The sequence below is a fragment of the Rattus norvegicus genome, chromosome 13 (assembly GCF_036323735.1).
Source record: "Rattus norvegicus strain BN/NHsdMcwi chromosome 13, GRCr8, whole genome shotgun sequence".
NCBI classification, from domain to species: Eukaryota; Metazoa; Chordata; class Mammalia; order Rodentia; family Muridae; genus Rattus; species Rattus norvegicus.
In genome coordinates this window covers 48045567-48070714 of record NC_086031.1, presented here as the reverse complement: position 1 = coordinate 48070714, position 25148 = coordinate 48045567, and the positions used below count along the sequence as shown (strand labels likewise).

The window sequence follows — 25148 nt, the reverse complement described above, 5'->3', positions numbered from 1 at the left end:
TCTGCTCCTCCTCCTCTTCTTCTCCTCCTCCCCCCTCCTCCCCCTCCTTCTCGCCCTCCTCCTTTTCTGGTCCTCCTCCTCCTCCTCTCCTCCTCTTCTTAAATTGGGGTAAAATTCACTAAAATGAAACATTCTCGTTTTCTCTAGCCCTCCCCCATTCCCTCCTAACTCTGAGGGGGGCTGGACCTAGCCCCCCTATGATCTGCCTCCTGGGCACTAGGACTTAAGGCCTGGGTGCCACCACACCTGGCTGAGCCACCACTTTCTTGGCAACACTGGAGGAAGGGCTGCTTTGCAGGGAGGAGGACAAAGATTCACTAAGTCATCCAGACTGGCCTCAAAGTCATGGTCCTCCTGCCTCAGCCAACCAAGTACTAGTGTTACAAGAGCACACCTGGCAGGAAGATTACAACTTGATGATCAAGACTGGGAGGGATCCCAGGGGAAGACATATTACCTATGTGCACCTCCTGCTGTTCTGCTGACAGCCCTGTGACCGCAGGGGTTATGCAGCTTCTCAATGGCTTTGACGTGATGATAAACGTTCCTCTGCTCAGTTCTGCTGTGGGATTGGCTGATAGAAGCCCCCTGAGCAGTGCTGGTTCATACTAAGTTCACAGTAGCTGTTATTAAATATTGATAGTATTATCATCTCCCGGTCAGTGTGCATGCATATAAGGCTATGCAAATGGAGACTAAACCAGGGATTTGGGGGATTGGGTGTGGGGGCAGAAGAGTAGTTTGCAAAGGTGTAGATTCGCCTCGGTCTTCCCTTCTGTTAGGGACTGAGCTGCGGCTGACCCCACGTTCTTAGAAAGTCCTGTTCAGTAGGCCCGGTTCTCAAGGGCACCCTTCTTCACTTGCACTAGGTCTTTTCTGGGTCTCTTGGCTCAGATTCTTGTTTTGTAGCAACCTGGGCACTGCTGGCTAGATTTTCAGATGGATGGTCAGTTTAAGCCTCCTATTTCCTGAGACCTTTAGCCCAACCAGTCCTGCCTACAGGAGACAGGACTGTCTGCATTTCCTAGGGCGGCCCTAAGGCCCTAAACGTTTGAGTTGGTGGTGTCAGCACCTCCTCCCCGAGGCAGTTCCGTCTTGCCCGAGGGACAGCCGGACAGCCGAGCACCTGGCGTCCCACCACCGGTTGCTTTGAATCAGATCTGCCCATCAAGGGGGAGCAGAGGGGAGGAGAGCGAGGGCCAGGGCGACGAGGGCAGGCAGGTGTCTGCTCCCTTCCTCTAGGCTATGTAACTAGGGTGGAGCCCTCGGCCACCCCACCACCCCCAACCCCCTTCGTCCTTCAACCCCACGGTAGCTTCTGGCTAGGATTTAAACCACGAAACAAGCTCTGCAAAGCAGCTTTCCTTGCTCCGCAACAACAGTGGGGATGAAGCCTCCGCCCGGTCCGGGGGAAGCTCCACCTTGGTAACAAGCTTCTGACTGGCTGGCCTAGGGAAAGAGCGGGCCAATCAAAGCTCGAAGGGGAGTTGGGTGGGGTCCCTAGGTTTGAGAGCCGGGTTCCTCGCTCAGCACTTACCGCCGAGCAGAGCACAACAGGGCCTTTCAGGAAGGGCGGTGGCTGTGGTGCTTTCGGTGCCTCCCCACCTCCCCACCTGCTGCTCCAGTGGCTAAGTCCCTGCAGCTTCGGACTTTTCCAAAGTTTCTGAGTTTCCTTGAAGGTGATAGACGGCCGGCTCCGCCCTTTGTGAGCAACCTGGAAGCTCTGGCATCTAGAACCTGTAACACTTTCCAGACCCTCTTCCAGAGTGCCCCTGGCCTTGGCGTTGCTTTCCTAGGCTCCTTCTCGGGCCCGTTCGGTTGTCTTGTACATCGGTGGTGTTGGTGGTCACCCAAGCAACCCTCTCCTTACTGTAGGCCACCCACTAACCCACTTAAGGAACTCTGCAGCTGTGGGAAACAGCTGGGATCCTCTGACAGTGTGGGTGGTTTCTGAGGACATAGATGGGCACGTTTGTAAAACGAAGTATCTTTTCCTGGTTCCTCTTTTACCAGGACCTACCAACACCTGCTGCCTTTGCTCCCAAACCAGGAGGAAAGTGGACCAGGTCGTCTCTGGTGCACTAGACAGCCTGGACTTCCACACCAGGACATCAGCCTCACACCCAGCTCTGCATCAGAGTGGCCTTTGTGTGACATCTGACGAAGCCTGCTCAGACACTCCTATGAGCCATATTCCATCAGACTGCAGGGGTTGGGCTGGAGAAGGAGAGGTAGTGCTGATCCTGAGACCAGGAGTCTTGCTTGAGTCAGGCCACCTCTGAGGTAGATCCTGTCACCATAAGGACTCAACAGAAGCTTTGGATTTGGGCAGATAGTTCTGCCTGCTGGTCTCTCATCTGGAATGAAAGTCAAAACACTACATGGAATCTTCAGTTGTGCTGTAATGTTTTCAGTAAACTTGGGATAGGACAACAACAATATCCTGTGTGTTCCCTAACCCCATCATACAAAAACACATACACACCCATAAACTCAGCGTTTAGCACCATAGCGTCCAGATAAAGGTTTGAGAAATAGGTGACCAGGTCTGCCACTCATTGACTGATTATCACCCAGAGTAACAATTACCCGTTCTGAGCCTTCGTTTCCCTCTGTGTAAAATACTAGTAAGGACACCTACCTTCTAGTATTGTTGTGACCGGAGACCTGATACACAGTGGCCACATGCAGAAAGATCTCACCATAGCTGATTAAAAAATAAAGGGGCCTCTTTGCTTTCTCATATGTAGTCAGCCTTCTGTTGAGGTTTAGATGCTAGGGATGAGACTAAATTCTAGGGATGTTAAAAATCTCTACTAATAGCGTAATATAAGGTCCAGGACAAAGTATAGCAAAATCTATAGTCTAGTAAAATCTATAGTAAAATCTGTAAGTCTAGGACAGATCCTGCTTTGAGTGTTTCTTGGCAAAACAGGGTTCTTCTTTTTCTGAAAAGTCTTTTTTTTTTGTTTTTTCGCCTCAAATTGTTCCCTCTGAAGCATTTTAGAACAACAGCACCTAACAACTAATTCTTCTCCACCCCTCCTCCTTGCCAGTTTCCAATGTGTTGCGTGGACTAGCCTTGAACTTAAGCTCTTTCTGTCTCAGCCTCCCAAGTGCAGACACTAAAGGTATCTGTCAGGCAGTAGCTTGTTTAATAGAATTTAACATCCTCCTTTTATTATGGACTCTTATAGTGTCCTTCCCGAGCTCTTGGTGTGTGTGTGTTTTGTGTGTGTGTGTGTGTGTGTGTGTTGTGTGTGCGTGCGTGTGTGTGTGTGTGTGTGTGCGTGTGTGTGTGTGTGTGTGGTGTTTATGCCGGCATCAACATATGCTGGGACACCTGCTCGGAGTCCTTCCTCACCTGGAGACTTACCCAGTATGTTCTTTTGTCTGTTCTGAAGCAGTACACAGACGTCCCTCAGTGAACACAGAGATTGGCCAGTCACAGCTCACAGATCACTGGCAGTGATCCAGGGCTGTTACCTGCCAGGCTGTGCTGACGTCAGAGGTGAACCTCTGTGGATGTTTTGTGTTATTCAGAACAAAAGCCCGGATGTATCTGGGCCACTCGGTAAGACTAGGTGACTGGGGACAGGAAGGAAAACAAGGAGCAACACAGCATTAGGACAGAGTTCCCAGGAAGCCGGGGGATCTGGGTTTCAGAGTTCAGTCTGTCTTCAGGTGCAAGTCAGTCAAACCTAGTAGGTGTCAATGACTGCTTCTGTAGAGTGAATGGACCTATTTCCTTACCACACTTTAGGGAGGAAACGGGCCATAGAACTGAACTGAAAACATGTTTTATATTCATTTTGTATGAGAGAGAGAGAGAGAGAGAGAGAGAGAGAGAGAGAGAGAGAGAGAAACAGACAGATGGGCTAGTAGATCCATTCACTATTCATCATTCTTTTCATAAGACCCAAGAATATGATCCCATCGGTGCTATTAAAAACTCATGAACACAGCTCTGTGCTACCTGCTGGGGGAGCATTTGGAGGACTCATATGACATGATTCCTCCCTTTAAAGAATTTACAATCCAAGTCGCTCAACTGACACATGAAACATTCATGTGTGTGGCATTGACTGTGACTCTAAACAATGGCTCTCCAACACAGTCCGTTCCATTCTCCAATGAGAGGCTGGATCATCAGGCCATGAGACCATGGAGCCTCAGAGGGGACAGGCCCCACTCTAAGCATCACAGTCCTCTGCCTCTCTGTCAGCTGAGCATGGGCTCACCTGTGAGTCTGCCCTCTTTCTGTGACAATGCAGATACCTGTTTCCAGTGTTGGCTCATCTGCACCTGCCTGTCCCCCGCTGTCCACTAACGCTGTCATGATCATTGCAGTTGCTCTCAGGTGGCCCTGGGTTGGACACTAGGGTGCTACTGTCCCTCTCCCAGTGTCAAAGAAGGGTCATCACTTCTCCCTTCCACAAAAGAAAGAGTGTTGACGTGCCCTTCTAATTGTACACCCCTCAAGGACAGGTCACTAGAAAAGGTGCAAGCCACTGAGCTTTCCTCACAGCACAGAGAAGGAGGCGTGGCTTTCTCGGTGGGTGGGAGCAAGTCTTGGCTGGGGTAGAGGAGCTGTTTGGTTGACCAGTGCTCTGTTGGGCACCGGCTTTGGCAACCCCAGAGAGAGGCGGAATAGCAAAGACTTCACATCAGTGATGAGGATACACTAGGGTGATTTTTTTTAAATGAAAGATGAGACGTTTTAAGTAAAAGAAAAATTAATACCAACTCACACCCATCTTGGCAACGATGGGCAACCCATTGTTTTGAAGCAGCATTTGACATTGGGAAGATGTCCAGACAGGGCGTTCCCAGGGACTCTTACTTTATCCCCAGGGTCTTTTTTCCCCCTTTTTCAGAGCTGGGGACCGAACCCAGGGCCTTGCACCCGCTAGGCAAGCGCTCTACCGCTGAGCTAAATTCCCAACCCCCCGGGACTCTTACTTTAAAGAGAGCACCACTTACTTTAAAGCAGCAAGCACTGCCTTCCTCCCAGCTGTAGACGTCTTAACTAGTGCCTTTGCCTTCCAAGGAACATTTGGCAACTCAAGATACTTTGATGGTGTTCACTGGGTCGGGAGGGGGATACCCTGGAGGGACCCAAACCCAAGGACAAACAGTAATGCACTGAGAACAGCTGCCCTTCAATAAGACAGCAGACAGATAAGGATACAGTGGTTAGGAGGGAGGAATAGGAGCTTCAAGCATCGATGTGGATAAACCTTGACCACATATTGTTCTGTGGGGAGAAGTCAATTACAGACATTGTGTGAAGCCATTGTACAGTTTAAAGACACAACCTGGGTAGCCAATTAGATCGGCCGTTTAGACTCTGGTGCTAATCGGCACGAACAACTCTAGCCAGTTTGAGATCTATAAATATGCAATAAAAGCCCGGGCCCTCATTGGCTGATGATACAACCCAACCTAATAAACCAGCCAGAAGTTGAAAGCTCAATGGACCTAAGGCTTCCTGGCTCAGAGCACAGCGAGCGTCCTGCATGTCATGGCTGGGAAAAGATAGAAAGTTCTAAAGTGCGCTATCTACGGACAGTGCACTGCTCTCTCACTATCATAAAGTTAAACTAGAAGGCAAAGGTGGACTAGAGAGACCTTGCCTCCCGAGAGGGTGGAGAGCAGGAGACTTCAGGTGCAGTTCCATTTAGAGGAAGCAACTTCGAAGTGATGTTCGCATGCACTAAACCTGAATGGTGGATTCATGGTGCTGGTTACATTGATCGCCAGGCTTCAGTGTATGTTTTGGGGAAATATATCATTAATGAAAAGAGAAGGATGTAGGTTCAAGGACATGTGCTCATCCTCCGTTCACACGAACCCAGAAGGGGGCTTTCGGTTATATAATGTTCATTTTAACTATCTTTTGTTGTCACCCAGCAGAAGGTTGCCTGAGTTTTTGTGGAACATATGCATAAAATCCCCCTCGAAGATCTTTCAGCCCTCCTTAGGAAAGCTCTTGTTGGATGGTGTCATGGGATGCATACCACCTGACTCCGTGTCCACGGTCACCCAGACCATTAGAGCGTGAGCTCATCTGGAGGCATTCTCTTCGCAAATGTAATTACCAAAAGTCTAGGATGAGAGCATACTGAATCAGGGAGGTCCTTAAAGCTATGCCCCATGTCTTAGAAGAGATTACCAGAGGGACCAATAGAAGACACCAGATGGACATGGGGACAGCAGAGAGATGGAAGTGACAGGGCTGCAAACCAAGCACTGTCGGGACCTGCCAGGAACCAGAAGAGGCAAGCAAGATGGTTTCTAAGACCTTCAGAAAAAAGCAGAGCTCTGAAAGCACATTGTGTACTTTTGGCCTCCCGAATAAACAAGAGAATAATAGATTCTAAAAATTGCCAGACCGCCGCATTTGTTGAGGCTTTGTCAGGCCAGCCGTGGGAGATGAACAGTGATGAGCGTTTGAAATCAGCCTCAAAGCAGGGCACAGCTCCCACCAGAAGCCATTACTTTTGCACTACAAGGAGGCAGGAATTTGTAGGTGACAGTCCCCGTTCCCATAAGGATTCTCTACATCCTGGTGGTGTCTCTTACTCAGCCCTTGGGGTGGTACCTCACAACCCCCATTCCACAGATTTCCTGAAAAAATAAACTCTGCCGTGTGGTGTGTTTGACCGCTCAGAGCCGTTTCTTTATTATGGAGACTTCCCACCATGAGAGACAGAGCCGGCTCTAAGTGAGATCAGCAGCTGCTAACTTTGCGATCTCGGTTGCTTCTGGAGAACCAGCATGGGAGTCCGTCTTGCTAGGCTGATCTAGACTTCAGAGTTGGTGACGTGAGAGAGCAAAGGCCTCATGGAACCTGTGCTGGTGAGGTGGAGAGTAGAGGCAGCGGTAGCTGGACTCCATGCGGAAGCAGCGCACAGTTCTCTGCAGTGTCGATCCAGCGTGAGGGCCTCGGCGTTGGGGGCGGGGTGGGGGAGGGGGGTTGGAGGGCTGCACCGTGATCTTCATGGACATGACTTTGTGGCTGCTTCCGGGTTGCACTGGTTCCACTTCTATGTTGTCCAAAGTCCTCTGCTCCTGACATACCTTTATTACTAGGCATGGAGCTGTGTGCCCTGGAGCCTTGTTATGTCCAGTTCTGTTGGGGGAGCTTGGGCTTTCTGGATCTTTCTATGCAACAACCTTAGTCACACCCTCTGAGTATCTGGCTATGGTTGGCTATTATCTCTTCCTAAAACTGCGGGCTAAGCCTGAAGCCCGTGGCACTCCCCTGTTGTCTCATCCTGTCTCCAGAGCCTAATCTCATCAAGACCCAAGGCTCAGTGCGAGACACCTGGGAAGGAGGGGCGGGGTTTGTTGGGATAGACTGGAGTCAAGGCTGCTGCTAATTCTTGTCGACTTATGAAGATTCAGGGTTTGCCGTTCAGGTTTCCTCCTTGCTCAGTCAGGGACTCTGACCCATTTTCTAGTCTCCAGTGGAATCGTGCCCTTTGTTCGTACAGTGTGCCCAACAGCAGCCCAGACTTGGGTGGAAACAGATCATTTGTCGTCAGCGTTTGCAATTCCTGTTGGGGCCCAGTGTGGCTGGGTGTGGCTGCTGGGCCCTTTGTCCTTCCTAGCCATTTGCCTGTAGGTTCTCCCTTCCTCTGCTCTCAGGGCTGTGCTTCAGTAAAGCCTGGCTTCCGTCAGCAAGGCAGCCCTACTTGCTTCTGGTGTAGGCTTTGACCTTAGGGCATGAGCTGGTTTTCAGGAGTCAAAGCTTGTGCAACTGCATAATTGAGCAAGTGTTGGGTTCCCGTGAGCACAACTTGGGGACTTGAGATACCCAGGGTCTCAACTGGCTGCTGAAGTCACGTTTATTAGCTCCCGCCTGTATGACTGAGGTGGAACCTTCTGGGAAAGTCTGAGGTCCACATGGGACCATTAGTTTCCTGATGGCACTTTAGCGGTGGAGTCAGTGCCTGGGAGCATAGTAGAGTGGCTTAGTCACAAAATAAAGGAGAACATTCAGGCCACTCCTGCTGCTTCCTTAGTCACACTGGTCCTCCTCCTCCTGGATGATGAGGAGGAGGGGGAGGAGGAAGAAGAGGAGGAAGAAGAGGAGGAAGAAGAGGAGGAAGAAGAGGAGGAAGAAGAGGAGGAAGAGGAGGAGGAAGAGGAGGGGAAGGGGAGGGGGAGAAAGGAGAAATAATATTTGGTACTTTATTTGGTGTTTTTATCAAACTGCCTTGTGAGTTTCAGAATGAGCAGTATCTTTTACATTGTTAAGACGAAAATGAGTCTGAGTCCCTACCTACCTCTACAAAGACCCTGAGAGCTTCACGGCTCCTTCCCCAGCAGCCTTGCTCAGGAGCTGGCTGTGACTGAGCTGTGCCCCCAGAGAGGGACGATCCATGCCTGGTGCTTCCTTCTAGCATTCTTCCTGTGCTCTGACCTGTCTTTTCCTGAACCCCCTAGATAATCAGGTCTGTGCATTTGCACCAGAAGACAGATCTTCCGTTGGCGTGCGGCTAACCAAAATTCACCACCGCCTTCACTTCCGAAGGCCACAGACACGGCAGCCCTCGAGGCTCCTTCCATTTCCCCCTGAAGTCCTAGATTTCAGTTTTGTTATTTTGAGACTGGGCCTCTTGTAGCCCAGGTTGGCCTTGATCTGATCATCATGGTCTATCTTCCAAGTGCTTGGCCTATGGGTGTACGTCGCAATACTTGGCTTGAGAGCATAGATGTTTTTATATTACGTTGCATTTATTGAAAAGACCTCAACATGCCTTTTGCATTAGCAACACTTTGAATTAACTTTAGTCAATAAGCCTCTAGAGGGATTTCGTTAATTGTAGTAATGAAGAAATATATACATGATATATAAATTTTATGTTTTACATTTTCGTATCACAGTAACTTGTTTAATTACTGAACTAGCCTGGGCTGCATGTGAGATGCTGTTCAAATCAGACAGCCAAGCCAGCAGTCTGAAAAGCTGAGCATAGTGGTCCCTGTAATCCTACCTACTCAGGATGGTGAGGCAAGAGGGTTATTTAAGCCAGGAGTTCAAGGCGGGTCTGGGAAGCATAGCAAGACTGTTTCAAAACAAAGCAATACACAAACAGAACAAGATTCTGAGCAGGGTCCCATAGGCCTCACCTGCTTTGGCCAGCACAAAAGGCACCTGGTGTCACTGGGTCTTCTGGTGACAGTGGTTCTCCACCTTAATGTTGTGACCCTTTAATACAGTTCCTCATGTTGTGGTGACTTCCAACCCTCACATTATTTTCGGTGCTACCTCACTACAAATTAGCAGCTGTCATTTTGCTACTATTAAGGAGCGGAATGGAGAACGGCTGGATTAGAAGAACACTTGGAGAAATCTAGCTGTCATGGTAGCCTTTGAAAGGCTCTGGAGTCTGACCATGTGATGAGAGACACTGCCCCCTTGTGGCCAAAGACAAAACAGCGAGACTATAGAGCCGCTGCCCTTAGTAGGGTGGTAGTTAAGAGTCTGGCTACTCAAGTCTGAAAGAGAGAATTCCGGCAGTGTAGGTGTATTTGTTTTTAGTCTATTTTATTGTTTTTTATATCTATCATCCTTCTCCACTCCAATCCCTTCCAAAGGCTCAACAGCAGGTAGGTTAGAGGGGAAGGGGACTTAGGTCTCTTTATACTATTTCCTGCTGAGTAGGGGCATAGTTCCTTAGAGCAATCCAAATCTTCATCCTGTCAGGATATCTCAAACTTCTTGTTAAATTGCGACAACAGCAACCAGGAGCAGCAGGGACCACCACCACCAGCGGCAGCAGCAGCAGCAACTCCCTCCCCCTCCTCCCCCATCTCTTCTTCAGAGCCCCTCTCCTGACTCGGGCGTTTATACCCTCTCCAGAGTCCCCAGAATTAAAGAATCTACAGCTAGCAGTAATTCTACCCTTGCTGGAGCAAACAGTCTGCTGCTGGGGACACTCTGAAGCAGCCTCTCATATCTCACAGCTGGGATTAAAACAAAGACAAGTTCACATAACATAACTGAGTTCTTAAAGAAACCAGAACTCTCACTCTAGGTGATTTGATTCCTATGTAGCATCCTGCCTCGCTGCTTTAAATGCTGTCTGTGGTCCAGCCATTTTTTGATGCCTAACGTATCTGATGTTCCTTCCATATTTGGGTGTTATCTATGGCCAGATCATCTCCCCTCTTGTCTAGATTACTGTGTCCCACTCCAAAGCCTTCAACATCAGGCTCTTGACATCTCCCCGCAGACCTATGGTCATTTTGCCAGCTCTTTCTCAGTTTGTAACGCCTGGCCCTCCTTGGGCTGTTGATTCTGTTGTTATCCAATGAACGCCTCAGTAAGAAAGCCCCGCCCTTCATCTGTAAGAAAGCCCCGCCCCTCATCTGTAAGAAAGCCCCGCCCCTCACCTGTTGTTTACTAGGGAAGAGGGAATTTTAATTGAAAAACCACAGCCATAAAGGCTGGCAGGATGGACTGAGTCATCCTCCAGTTGCATCAGTCTTTTCTATCCTTCATCCCCTGGATTCTCAGCTCTGCAGAAGCACTGACAGACTGAAGAGAAAGGTGGTCAGCATCGTGGCCTACATGCTTCCCTGGTGGGTGTGGCTAGCATCACATGGACTACATGCTTCCCTGGTGGGTGGCCCAAGGTCTGTGTGTGTCTTAGTCCTTGTGTATAAAAACAACATATAGTATCTAGTGAAAACAGTAACAGCTGTGGCAGTGTGCACAAGCAGTAGCAAACGAGGTGATACAAGTTAAGTTCTGTGCTGACTTGAATGAGGATAGCCCCCATAGGCTCACATGTTTGAATACTTAGTCCCCAGTTGGTGAGACAATTTGTGAAGGATGTGGAGGTGTGACCTTGTTGGAGGAGGTGTGTCACTGGAGGTGGGCTCTGAGATTCAGAAAACTTAGCTCTCTCTGCCTCCTGCTTGTGAGTCAAGATGGCGCTCTAGCTGTTTGCTCCACCATCATGGACTCTAGTCTCTGGAACTGTAAACCCCACTAAATGCTCTCTTTTATCTGTTACCTGGGTCATGGTGTCTTGTCACCCCAGAAAAGTAGTCAGAGTAAGTCCTTACCAACTGGTAGCATGATGAAAAATGGTGCCCGAGTCTGAGGGACAACCTCTTTCTTGTGTCTCTCATGTGAGACATTTAGAAATGAGACTTAGAACTGAGGCGAATGCATGCATGGCTTTCTTTGTTTCCTTTACCTGGGTTGGTTGCTGTTACATTCTAAATCTGAAATGGCCCCCATGGACTCATGCCTTAGATACTTAACCCTTGTCTGGTGCTGCTATTCTGGGAGGCTTGTGGAACCTTTAGAAGGGACCCGCTAGCTGGTGGAGGCAGGTCATTTAGGGTGGAACTTTGAAGGTTATACAAAGCACCTGATTCCTACCCTGCCCTCTGCTCCTCCGTCTGCTGCGCTGTGAACAGCAACTCCCGTACACTCCCATTGCTGTGAACGGATGGATCGGAACCCTGAGCCCAGATAAATCATTCTTTTCCTAACTTGTCTGTCAGGGGCCAACCCAGCAAGGGAAGGTCGCTAATCCTGCATATTGGTGTCAGGGAATGGGGACACTGTTATGATTAAGTCTGCCCATGTGGCTCTTAGACCTTTCAAACTGGTTTGTAGGGAACATTTGCAGAGGTTTGGAGACGCAGGTTAAAGAACCCCTAATGATACAAGAAGACCCTGGTGGGTGATGCTGGTGGGGGTCAACAGATCTCCACCCCATCCCCACCCCGTGCTAATGCAAGCACAAACAGTGAGGTCTGGCTCGTGAGGCTGGCTTGTTTGTTTGTTGTTGTTGTTGTTGTTGGTTTTTTGTTTCTGTTTTTTGTTTTTTGACAGAGTCTCTCTCTATAGCCCCCTGGTTGTTCTGGAATTTACTATGTAGACAAGGCTGGTCTGGAACTCAAAGGCGCATGTCACCATACTCAGCTCTCTCTCTTTTTTTCCTTTTCTTTTCTTTTAGATCTTTTTTTGTTTTCAGACACAAGATGGAAGTGTATGCTGTTCCCCGGAGCTGGGGACCGAACCCAGGGCCTTGCGCTCGCTAGGCAAGCGCTCTACCGCTGAGCTAAATCCCCAACCCCCATACTCAGCTCTCTTGAGGTTTTAAATGTGAACAAGGACTTAAGGAATTGGGACTAGAAGCCATTTGTGTTATAGAATGGCAAAGACCTTACATATGCATTCCCCATGTTCTGACCTTTTAAGTGAGGCTAAGTTGAAATGGAATGGATAATTCGGTGGAGGAAATACGGAGATAGCGTTCGGGCTGTGGCATGGCTATTGCTACTGCCTCAGGGCCGGTTTACAGTGAAAAAATGAGGATTAAAAAATATTTTTCAGATCAGAAGGATGCAAGAAGCGAACAGTTTGGCCAGGAAAGGGAGCTATGTAAAGTCACAGATAAAGATGCCGTGTTAAGGATGACAGCAGACGCTGAGTCCTTTGTATTAAGACGATAGGAAGGCTCTTCAGGTGCTGCAGGATTAGTGAGACTTCAGTCACACAGGTTTCAGGGTGTAAAACTGCAAACTCATTTGAAAGACTTCTCTAAAGAGAGCATGCCAATCGGGTGCCCGCCTCACAAGGAGATACCCAAGGGCAGCTTTACCTGGGTTCAGCTGCCGAGAGCACTCAGAGGCCTCGGTAGCTATAATCCAAGGAAGCCCAGCTGCCACTCAGGGTGGCATTGTTTCCACCGTGCTAGCTTTCCAGGTGTGGAGAGTGCAAGAGTTCTGGGGTCATGGAGGTTTCCTGCAAGATTCCAGAGAAAGGCCAGAGTAGCCAGGCGAAGCAGTAGAGGAGGTCTGGAAGGCCATGCACGAAGCATGGAGAGAAAGCCTGAGCTGCAATGGAGACCCTGTGATGCTGTAGGCGCCAGGAACATGAGCGTTCTAAGGAGCATGACCCAAACAAAGAGAGCGTGTGCACTGCAAACATTATGAGGGCCAGGGCAGCTGAAGTCCATTGGAAGTCACACCATGCTGTCCCAAATGCTGGACATGCAGCTATGGGAGTTCACGTTCACCCTGCTGGTATCTGGTTTTGCTTTACTTCCAGTCCTCCCCCCTCTTATCCCCATTCGTCCTTTAGGAATATGATGCTCACCCTGGACTATAGACTGAGACCAGGCTACTTATAGGGCCTCGTGGCTAGAAGGTTGTCTTGAGTCCCAGAAGAGCCTTTGAACTTTGGTCTTCTGAAAGGTCTTAGGATTTGTTAAGGCTCTTGAAGTTCGAGTTGAGCAGGGGTGGCGCACCTTTTTATCTCGGCACTCGGGGGGGTGGCAGAGCCAGGTGGCTCTCTGAGCTCAAGGCCAGCCTGGTCTACAGAGCAAGTGCCAGGACAGTCAGGGCTACAAAGAGAGTGTATAAGTTGTGTGTGTGTGTGTGTGTGTGTGTGTGTGTGTGTGTGTGTGTGTAAATATATACATATATTTAAATAATAAACACACACACAGCTTTTGAAGTTGGGTTAAACACACTGTGAGGTGCGCTATGATGGTTGGGCTCTTGAATGTCTCTCTCAGGCTCATTTTGAATGCTTGTTCTGTAGCTGGTGGTGCTACTTTGGGAGGCTATGGGACCAGTAGGAGGTAGAAGAAGCAGGTCGCTTGGAGTGTACCTTCGAACCTTATATCCATATCTTGGTTCCTGCTTTGCTCCCTGCTTCTTTGTCTGCTGTGATATAAACAGCCTTTTGTCACACACTCCGTGCCATGAACTGAGTTTTCTCTCCCGTGCTAGAGTGAGATCCCATGTAACCAAGAGTTACCCTCTGTGCCAGATCTTTGAGGCTCTCATATTCCCCACATTCTATCGTGAAACCCACTCCGGGGCATCATCAGTTCGGTTTGGAGTTGGGGCAGTCAGAATCTGGCATATATTCATCCTCAGTCACTTCCCCTCCTCCCTCCTTACTTCAGGACAATGTTAAGTGCTTAGCCTGGCCCCTGGCACCCGATGGGTTTCAAGAGACGCACAATGAGAGGACTAAGAGTAGGTAGGCAGCTTAGATTTGGTTCTTCCAGAACCTGGTGGGACCGCGCTCAGTTCCCAGAAGATGCCACTAGAGGGCAGCAACCATTAAGGCAATAATACACGAGCTCAGCCAGGTTCAGAATTACTAGGTTGACAAGAGTGGAGAAAGAAAAGCATTTAGAATGCGTGTGTGTGTGTGTGTGTGTGTGTGTGTGTGTGTGTGTGTGTGTGTGTGTGTGTGTGTGTGTGTGTTGGGGGGGCGATGACAATAACAGAAATAAAACAAACAAAAAACCCTCAAACAGTTTTTCTTTCTCTTGGGAGACAAATGAGTGTGTAAATAATGAGACTAAAACTAGGAACTTTCATAACACAACACTTGCTAACTTGAGAGTTTAAATAGGCTACTTTTTTTTAAAAGCACTTATAAAAGAAAGAGTTGATACCGTTCAAGGTCTGTGTGACTGACTAGATGCCCCAAGGCAACACCAAGGGCTGCCACCAACGAATCCATTCTTGCAGATGCACTTATAAAATAACTTTATTGGTCAGGTTGGCCACCACTCATGCTTGCTTCTTGCTGAGGACCCTTTATAGAGGCCAGATGGTATCTGCATGCAGGTGCTTCTCAAGAGCTCTGGGCAGGGCAGCCTTGCTCCACATGTGGCACTCCCTGGTTCAAACAAGCTGGTTTGGCTTTTGTGGATTTCAGGATCTGGAACCCATGGCACAGTCTAAGCACCCCACCCCACCCTGTCCTTTTCAGGGAAGCTTGCTCCTAAGTGCACACAGAGTCATGGGTCTAAGGCATCTGGGAAGGGACCTACCTCAGGCTAACATCTCACAACTGGTTCTTGCCACTGGCTACCCGTGGCTCTTTCCCAGTGAGTCTAGAGAACCCGATGGCTGTACCTAGGCAACATCACCTTTAAAAAGGAGAAGACAGGGTTGCTCTCAGACAAGCTACACGTCACAGGCACCATCAGTATAAGGTGTGGTCCCACAGTGTGGAAGCAGAGGAAACTATGTCTAGTGTAGGTAAGCCTTGGGCCTGGCTAGGGCTTCCTGTACCCCAGTGACCATCTCCAGAAGAGCTGGTACCTTAAACTCTAGCTTTAGGGACAAACCAGTTATGGAGATCACACCCTTGTCTGGGTTAGTGGGTGGGTCCACGGCTGGCACAGTCTGCCTCTGCCTCTGTGTAACAAACCTCCATACCTGGATCCAAGGATGGGCAGAGGCTCTTTCTCATGGTTTGGAAACCACACTGGCCCCTTTGATACTAAAAGCCCAAGAAGGGGCACAGATCATGTTGGTCAGGTGAAGCTGGAAGGGGGGCTGCCCCTTCAGTCCTGCCATTCTGAGGTGTGACTCTTCCCCATCTTATTGTGGATCCTAAAAATGAGCATTTGACCCTTCTCTCCTCTGATGGATCCTCCATTATAGGGCTGGTTATCCCCTTGTAATTAAGTCATGACTATCAGTCACCATTATACTGTTCAATACGCTGACTTTAAACAGGTGACGTTGTGTGTGTGTGTGTGTGTGTGTGTGTGTGTGTGTGTGTGTGTGATGGTTTTAGATATCCTTTTAACCTCAGATAATAATGTGTGGTCTTCCTCCACAGGTTGTTGGACAGCTCCCCACCAACCTTGGGGTGTGGGTGTCTCCTGATTGTCTAAGACCTTAGAAGAGGCCTCAATGAAAGAGGGCAGAGGGGATGAGCTGGGCCTAGAGGAAGTGGCTGGGCAGGAAGTACGTTTTGATGTTTTGAGGAGCAAGGAGTAGGAGCCCAGAGCGACTGCAGAAGCAACTGGCCAAGCCATTGAGTGAGCACAGCTGAAGTCAGATTGTCTGGTTATATGCTATTATCCAAGCAAGGGGATGGTCTGCCAGACTAGGTCATGGGGAAGGGTTGAGGGATAGTAAGATTTGGGGGCTAGACTCTGCGGCCATTTCTTTTACCACCACTTTCATCCCCTGCAGAAACTGGCCTGGCCCCTGATCCCACCTAACTTTGCCTATCGGAAGGAGACTGAATAAGATCCTGTGGACTTCTGTCACGTGCTTGTCCCAGACCATCCAGCAAAAGCCAAACCAGACCTTCAAGCTGAGTGTAGCAGGTGGCAGGGCATATGCCGGGACCCCGGTGCCCGGTACCCGATGCCTGGAGCCCGGAGTCCAGTGCCCGGAGCCCGGAGCCCGGAGCCCTGAGCCCCGATCTCCGATCCCAAGGCGGAGCCCGGAGTCCAAGGCGGAGCCCCGAGCCCAAGGCGAAGCCCCTCAGATCTCGATGAGGCTGGCAAGGCGCAGGCAGAGTGGGGCGTCCACCGGCATAGCGCTGCGCTTGATCTCGTTCCCATCCAGGCGTAGCACCTGCAGCTTGGAGAAGTTCATGACGTCCACCACCGTGCAGAAACTGCTGATGGAGAACTCTGGTGGGACAAGAAGGGTGGAAGAAGCCCGGCTTAGGAAGCAGATACAAAATGAGCCACAGAGGGCCTCTTTGAATCTGCTGAAATAAAGAATAAAGACTGGAGTGGGGGTGTGGGGCAGAAGAGTTGAGACGGGGGGCTACAGTATTCTAGAATTGGCGTCAGACGGATTAGCACTGTTGGGGGCTGTGCCGGGAACAGAGCCTGTCCTGTGTGAGCTTCCCCAGTTCAACCTCCTACTCCCCCACTCTCTCCCAGGTCCTGGGTGTCCTTCCCACTAGACCTTGTTTTTTCCTGTCTGTAGGCAGCAGGGGGAAGCAGAGGGTAGGTGGAGCTCACAGAGTCCCCAAAGGCTTGGCTGTTTCTGGAAAAAACGGCTTTGCCCCATGCTGGCCCACTAAAAGAAGGCCGCTCCAGGAACGGCACACCATTCTTGAACATTTCCTGTCATTTTGCAGGTACAGGAAGTAGTAGGAAGTGAAGGAGAGAAATGCTGGTCTTAGAGACAAATGTCTGGGTGCCAGAGCTTCAGGGGGCTGGAAGGAGAGGGCAAGCTGGAAATGCCAAAAATCAAATAAACAGGCAGGCGTCTGGCACAAACCCTTTATCCCAGCACTAGGCAGGCAGAGGCAAGCAGATCTCTGTGAGTTCGAGGCCAACCTGAACTACACAGTGAATTCCAGGACAGCCAGGGCTACACAGAGACCCTGTATCAAAAAAAAAAAAAAAATCCCCTGCCTCCTTGTACAATTACATAGACCGTTTTTACTTTGGGAGACAGGGTCTCATATAGTCCAGACCTCTCTCAAACTTACTAGTAGCTAAGCATAGCCCTCAGACTCCAGATTCTCCTGTGTCACCTCCTGAGTGTGTGGGTTGTCACAGCATGTACCTTATAGGTCTGCCTCTTCCTAGTTTTTTCCTTTTCAGTTTTCATGTGTGTGTGTGTGTGTGTGTGTGTGTGTGTGTGTGTAGTGCTCACATTTGTGTGTTATGTTTGTGTGTGTGCACACACGTGTGGGAGGCCCAGGGCTTATGTCAGGGACCCTCATCAACTGCTTACCCTCCCTGAGGGAAGGTCATTCGATCAAACCCAGACCTTGCCGGTGTCTCTACTCTTGGTAAGTAGCTGTCTTGCTTTAGGGATCATCTGTCTTCTGATGTTAGAATTACAAGTAAGCTGTCACCACCACTAGGAGAATGTTCCAGTTTCTGCAGCCCTGCCCCCATGACTCCCCACCCACTTCGAGGGCCCTGAGTGTCCTTAGGTGTCCTTCCCACAAGACCTAGTAGGTTCTGAGGATCTGAACTTTGGACTGGTGGCTGGGGATGGGGACAGAGCCATCCCCTTAGGCAATGGACTCTCTTTACTCTCAGAAATCTCTGGGGACTCTTTTCTAGAGGAGTCCCCCTAAGCCACAAAACATATATCCTAGTTCTGGGTCTGTCTCAACCCAGAGATTCCCACAGCTGTCTCTGATGTCCTCTCGGATGAGACCGCAGTGTACTGTGAGTAACCTGAAAGGAGGATAATCAAACTTTAAAGGAGACAGCGAAGTCCTCACTGGAAGCCATGAAGCATCAGGGCTGCTTTCCTTGCACTAGGCTCCCCAGAAGGCCACTCTTGTCATTTTCTGTGAAATGGTTCAGAATGAGGTCAGGGTGGGGATGGGTTGGAGGTGGGGCAGGGGTGTGGTGTGACCTTCCTTCACAGCTGCTGGCAGCTTCATTCATTGCAGATGCTGGTAGCTGCGAGGTGGGTGCAGAGGTGGGTGCAGAGCGGGGCTGGCTTTGGCCCATGGGAGACTTCCCTTATCTTGCAAAGGTGTCTGGAACTCTAATCAGAATTGATCATTTTAGAGACAATGGGGGTTCCCCCTGGGGGGAGGTGAGGAGTGTGAAAATGAAGGTTCCCAAGAAAGATGGTGCAGAAGGCTGAGGCTGAAGAGGAACGTGGTTTTGAACTGACACCAACGGTTGTTTGTAGCTTCCATTGAGAACTGACACACAGTTGGTGTGCTGTAACAAACCACATTGCACTGCATGCAGAATTCAGACCCGGAGAAGAAATAGGTCCCCGGAAGAGTGGAACTATGAAGCACACTTTGAGGAGGAGCAGAAGATCTGCAATGGTTTTTGGTGTTTTCCTTCTGGTTCTTGGGAATAGATTTAGTGGGTATAGTGCAGGCGGGGCCTGGGTCTGTTACCTGTGTACGGGGACAGGGGGGACATGAAGTGGTTGAGCTTCATCCTATTTGGACTGAGCTCGAGGTCCAGACATGGAGCCTGCAGGCTGTGCTAACATCCAAGCTCCCAGCTGTGGGCACATAAATGTGGGCTATACTTGTGAGCCACTAGACACAGCACTGAGCTCAGATATTCATGGGGCCTCTAAGAGCACCCCTTCCTCAAGCCCACAGTAGGTCAGGGCTTCTGTCAGGAGGCCCTGGTAGACATTTTTCCAGCCCCGATTAAATACTGACATGAGTCTTTCCAAATTCCAATCCTGCCCCACTCCACTGGATCTCCCACGGCTTCCAAATAACATTCCATGGCTCTGTCTGCTCCACCATCCCCCTCCTGCCAGGTTGGAAAAACTGAGGGAGGCATTGGAGGGAGAGGTGTGTGTGTGTGTGTGTGTGTGTGTGTGTGTGTGTGTGTGTGTGTGTGTGTGTGTTGTCTAGTCTCCAGAAGGCCTGGAGCTCCTGTTCTATTGGGTCTCCCTTACCACACCTTCACCCCAACATGGTCACCACTCTAAAAAGGCATCAAGAAGGCAAGCTGACACTGTGTTACCAGTGATTGACTGGGAAACTGTGCACAGGGCCCTCTGGATCATGCCCTTGCTAATGTGAGAACGATAAGGCATGGACAGGGGGGGGGGCTTTGCTTGTTAAAGAGAAGCTGGGAGAGAGACTTGGCGATGGATAACCAGGAAGGAAGGAATTAGGTCCAAACCTGGCACGCAGGGATTTGGGGTAGGTGCTGACATTTCCAGGGGTTTGAACAGAGAGCTTTCTTGCAGGGCCTCGGGACAACTCATTGAATAATTTACTTTCCAATCAGCTTTTGGGAGAGGGATTGCCTTTTATCTGACGGGATGTTTCTGCCTAAAGACAGAAGGGTGACTTTACGCTGTGACAAAGTCTATCCTTGCCGCCTCTCTCTGATTGGAGAGTCAGGCATTGGCTCATGCTCTCTTTCCAGACTGCCTTCCTGCCACATGCTCAGAGTTACACTTGGATGAGGTACAGCATACAGTGTGACATTTCTGACAGGATAGCTCTTCTGGATTCAGAGTAGGTGGCAGGTGACTGCAGGGTGGGACGTAAAGCTGTGAGAAAACGCCAAGCTCAGGCGTTGTGTGATATCTTTTTTTTTTCTTTTGGTGTGTGATATCTTTAAGGTAGAGTAAATGACTCCCACTGTCACCTTGGGACTTACAGGACTCCTCCCCTCTAAGCCAGCCTCGGCTGTCCGTACATTGCCTTGCCGTTCAAATGAAAGGACCAGACAGATAGCTTTTGACTTCAGAGCCCCATTGCGACCTCCCTAATCCCCCTGAGGAAGGCTGTCTGGCTGCTAACATCTTGTTAAATGACTGATCTGCCTCCTGAGAAGAGAGAGGGAGCAGGAGAGGCCAGGACAGGGACTCAACTGCTGTTCCTTGGCTCATTCCTTCTCAGCAGGCTGAAAGAACTTCAAAGCCCGTGCCTGGCCATTCCAGGCCTCCCTTCCCCAGAGCAGAGGACTGAGCCACAGGGGGAAGGAGGCTAAATGCTGGCCCGGTGCTTTCGAGCTGAGAGCAAGACATCAAAAGCCACTGGGGTAATGCAAGCATACTTTGAGCATGAGAACCTAACAGAAAGAGGCTGAAAGGCCACTAGGCAATCAGAAATTCATTTTTTATCTCAGTCTCAGAGAGGTAGTCCTGCCTGTGCAGGGAAATTCTTATAAAACACCCAGTCCTGTGCTCTCCCCAAGGCTTCTGGGAGGTTGCCTCAGGGAGGATCTTTGCCCTGCCTCCAGGGGCTCCTTGGACTCCAGGGAGAACTGCCAAGAAGTCCCACATTCAGTTCTGGGAGGCTGCCCATTTTCCTTCATCAACTGGTAAGTTTAAAAAACAAACATCAAGTCAGGGGACTAGCTGTGCAGGCAGGAGTCACAGGTGTGCGTGCGTGCGTGCGTGCGTGTGTGTGTGTGTGTGTGTGTGTGTGTGTGAGTGTATGTGTATGAATGTGTGTATGAGTGTGTGTATGTGTGTATAAATGTGTGTATGAGTGTGTGTGTGAGTGTATGTGTATGAATGTATGTGTGCGTGTGTGCGTGCGTGCGTGCGTGCGTGTGTGCGTGTGTGACAGTCTGCATCCTCAGGTGGCTGTAAGGATGCTCAGTGGCCTTGGTATTACCAGTCTAACCGCTCCCTAAGGGTCCCAGAAGATAACATCAAGTCTCCTCCGTGAATATCCCCTGGAACAATCCTTCCCAACCTTCCTAACGCTGTGACCCTTTAATACAGCTCCTCATGCCGTGGTGATTCCCCAACCATACAATTATTCTCATTATCACTTCATAACTGTGATCCTGCTACTGTTATGAACCATAATCAGATGTGCAGGATATCTGATACGCGACTCTTGTGAAAGGGTCATTCAACACCCTAGGGGTCGCGACCCACAGGTTGAGAACTGCTGCTCTAAAATTTCTTTAAACTTTTTCTCCGTGCTCCTAAACCATTGCATCCTCAGCTGTCCCCTATCTGTGACTTGTTAAGTGGACAGTTCTTTCCACCAATTCCCCATGCTAATTGTCTTCATCCCGCCTTTCCCCAGACCATGTGCTCACCTTGAAAGCCTTAGTCCAAATCTTGCTTCTCCTAGGATGTGGTCCTTGGCGCCAACCAACTTTGTAGTCAGCTCTCTTACCTCTCGGGAGGACCAGTGTGCACCAAGCTGACTACAGGGCTTTGGTGGTCAGCGTACGTGATCGTTCGTTCGTTTGGTTCCCTAAGCTTATTTTTTTGGTGTTCCCATCAGCATCCAAGGAGCCCCCTCCCTCCCCCAGATCTCACCATTGATCCTGTTGCCTTGGAGGTAAAGATTCTCCAGGTTGGTGTTGACGGGAGGGATCTTCTGCAGCTGGTTGTAGGACAAGTCTAGCTCCAGAAGGCTGCTGGAATTGAAGGTGTTGGTAGCAAGGCCATTGTTAGTGAGACTGTTGTGAGACAGCCGGACATACAGCAGCTTGGGTGAGCCCCGGAAGTAGCTGTCAGGGACGGTGTAGACGTTGTTGTGTTCTAGGTACAGCTGCTCCAGGGCTGAGGGCAGACCGTCGGGAACCCTTCGAAGGTGGTTATAACTCAGGTCTAGTAGGATCAGGGACCGGAGGCCCCTCATGGAACTTCCCACTTCTTGGATCTCATTGTGATGGAGATATAATGCTGTGAGGTTCTCCAGGCCCTCCAGAGCGTTGTTGGGGACCCGAGAGATCTGGTTGTGGTCCAGGTGGAGCTCTCTCAGGGACCGAGGCAGTGGTCCGGGCATCCGGGTCAGGTTGTTGTGGTCCAGGTACAGCCTCTCCAAGTGCCTCAGCTTGGAGAAGACCTTCCTGCCTATCTTGTCACTGGTAATCTGGTTGCCATGCAGAGCAATCCAGAGGAGGCCGGTGGCATTGTCAAAGACACCTTCCTGGATGGCAGCGATCTGGTTGTTCTGGAAGTAGACGTACTTCATGCGGGAGGGCACAAAGGGCAGGTACTTGAGGTTGCGGTTGTCACAGTACATGGCTGTGGGGAAGTTGGGGGGACAGTCGCATTCTTGGGGACAATCACGGGGCTCTGGTGGAGGTGGGGCACCATAGGCATAGGCTGGGCCCTCCTCTACTTCATAGGGGTAAGGGTCGGAGGTCTCGTAGGGGTAAGTGTCGTAGGGGTCGTAGTAGGTGGACTGCTGGTTTCGGAGGTATTGGAGCCACCAGTGAGAGTCTTCTTCATACTGGCCCTGGGAAAGCGAGCAGAGCCCGGCCAGCAGCAGGATGGAGGCCCACTGCATGTTGTCCCTGCAGAAAGGGAGACAACAGAGCAGGGGGGGGCATGAGTGAAAGTAGAAGAGGGCAGTTGGGTGGCTCACAGTGGCCATAGGCTCTGAGCCATGCAGACTGTGACTCAAGTCACACACTGGAGGGTAGGAGCTGCACTCCCCCACCCCCAGCACCCCAGGTGCCCCCTCCTACTGGTTCTGTATACCTGGGGAGCTGGGCCTGGGTGTCCAGGGAAGGTCAGTGTTTTAGCTTCTGGTCTTGAAGCAATAAAAAGAGCCCAAGATTAGAGAAGAACCTGAGAGGTGTGGGCTACAGTTTTGGGAAGGGCAGGTTCTTGTCATCCTCCAGCACCCAGAGGTTTTGTTGTTGAAGCTGAGAACCTCGCAGAGTCTCTCTGTTTCTCTCTCCCCCACCCCCAATTATATACCTTCCTGTATATGCTGGGATACTTTGAGGAATTTTTTTCTGAGAATCCAAGGGCAAGAGTCTCCCGGTTCTTCCCATGCCCAGGGAGCCTCCAGGAAGGACTGAGACTTCAAAGGGAAATAGTTAGCTACTTCCTGAAGATCCTGAGGGTCTTGTGGGTAGCCTGGGGGGTTTGTGGTCCTGAGTGTGTGGGAGGGTGTGGCTCTCCTGTGGCCACCACAGGGTCTGGGATATTCTCCAAAGTGCCATCGCCCGTGAGTCTTCTGGGCGAGAAAAACGCACTGGTTAGCAGCTTGTGGGTAAGTGTGTAGCCAGACTTCAGTCTTTCCAGACTGGAATCCCAGTATGGCTCTAATGATTGTCTTCTGGGCTGACCGAACTGTGTCTGGCCTGGTCTGCTTCTCTCTTCTGTGGGCCTGAAGACAGAAGGACTTCACACTCCTCTCACTCACCATGGGGATCGCAAGAGCCATGTGAGGGGCAGTGGAAATGAATTAGGGACACTGAGAACTGCAGTAGGAATGGTAGAGAAGGAGGGGGATTTGGACCCCTTTTTTGAGACAAGGGTCTCCCTACACAGCCTTGGCTGTCCTGGAACACACTATATAAACCAGGCTGGCCTCAAACTCCCAGAGATCCACCATTCTCTGCCTCCTGAGTGCTAGAGTTAAAGGCATGTGCCACATGAGGTGCACCCCTTCTCTTCTAAGCTACCTCCTTCAAGTGATGTCACCTGTCTTTCCAGGCTCAGTTAGCACCTACTCTGTTGAAGAGTCTGCTGCATTCGAGCTTGCTAGCAAGACAAGCAAGGCATGCCGGGGCTTCCAGGAGGGAATCTGCAGATATAGATGGTGGGGAGCCAGGGGTGTTGTATCATCCCTGTGAGCAGGGGGCCCTCCCAGGACACAACTCTTAAAACACAATACTTAGAACTCTTCCTGGTGCTCTCTCCATCAGGCTGTGCTGGGGTTGGCAGCTGTGGACAGGACAGTCCCATGAACTGATGAGAGGAGCCCTGACTATGATAGTCCAACTACCCCATTTTGGGGAAGCATCCCTGTCAGGCCCCTCTGTTCCCTGAACACAGTTCCCTTATGACTTTTCATGCCACCATTCCCTGGATGGCTCAGGATGGGAACCCTGGCTCATCCCTGGGCAGCCACAGTCCCTGAACAAAGAGACGCAGTGTTTCTGAGGAGCAGACTCAACTGCCCACTGGCTGGTCCCTGACTTGGGCCAGGAGAGAAGACGGATGGAGCGGCCCATTGCCAAGAGAGCATTTTTCCATGCTCAGTCCTGGCCTGCTGCAGGACCGACCAAGGTGGCTGTTTAGAGAGGGCTGGCACACTAAGCCTCTGTCCATTTCTCCCACTTCCAGACAAGGCACTTTGGCAGAAGGGGACTTACCTTCCTCTTCAAAGCTCAGCTTTCTGTGAGGCTTCATGCCCAGCCACAGTGGCCTCCCCTCAGAGGTATGGCTGCCGGGAAGGCTTAGTAGGAATGCAGGCCTGTCCTTACCTCACCCGATCTAGAATGTAGATTCAGGGTCGCACACCCTTACATTGTTTCTTGTTGCACTGGAGACCCTCTCTTCAGTGTGAGGGTTCCAGGAGTGGTTCTCTCAGACATGGAGACCCTGACTCAGGAGCTACGAATGTACTATTTTGTCTCTTCACTCTGAGGAAACTCTCTCCTATCAGAGCTGAGGTCAAACTAAAAACCATCTACTGGTCTGAGTGGTCCACCACTCCATCCATGACTCCTTGGATCAATTCTTTAGTCTCTCCCTTTTACCCCAATAACACACAAATTACACAAAGCTTGCCTTCTAACATTTAGGCACTATGCCCCTCTCTAAGAGATTTCTGGGACATTCAGAGATGATTCTCCCAAAGACCTGGAGTCCCAGCATGTTGGGACTCATGGGTAGCAACAGAGAGGCTTTGCAATTTTCTTCACGTTTTCATGTCAGTGAAATAGAGGCCCCCAAGACCTGCAGGTAGCTATAGGAGACAGGTAACATGCCGGAGCCCGTGCCTGCTGCTGCTGCCTCTCTTCAGCATCCCTGGGAGGCATGGACCAGGTGGGAGGAAACTCATCTCTGCCCACTCTTCTCCCCACCTTGTCCTCCCACCCTTTGTTTCTCTTTGTAGAACTGCAAGGGACCAAACCTAAAGAAAAAGGACCACACTTACCTTGGGTTGAACCGTTCAGAGTGACCACGTCCTTCTGTTTGGCCTC

The 25148-nt window shown here is 50.3% G+C and overlaps 1 protein-coding gene and 1 long non-coding RNA gene across 2 annotated transcripts in view; one reads left to right on the top strand and one right to left on the bottom strand.

Moving 5' to 3' along the window:
- Positions 1-15593, top strand: part of LOC120096251 (uncharacterized) — a 20023-nt gene extending 4430 nt beyond the window's left edge. The window contains exon 2 of the long non-coding RNA XR_005492457.2: positions 2014-15593. This is a non-coding gene — a long non-coding RNA (uncharacterized LOC120096251). The remainder of the gene's footprint in view (positions 1-2013) is intronic.
- Positions 14531-25148, bottom strand: Fmod (fibromodulin). The gene is given in 3 exon segments (NM_080698.1): positions 14531-16442; positions 21514-22499; positions 25103-25148. Coding segments are annotated over 2 exon segments (1131 nt in total). The 5' UTR covers positions 22493-22499; positions 25103-25148; the 3' UTR covers positions 14531-16290.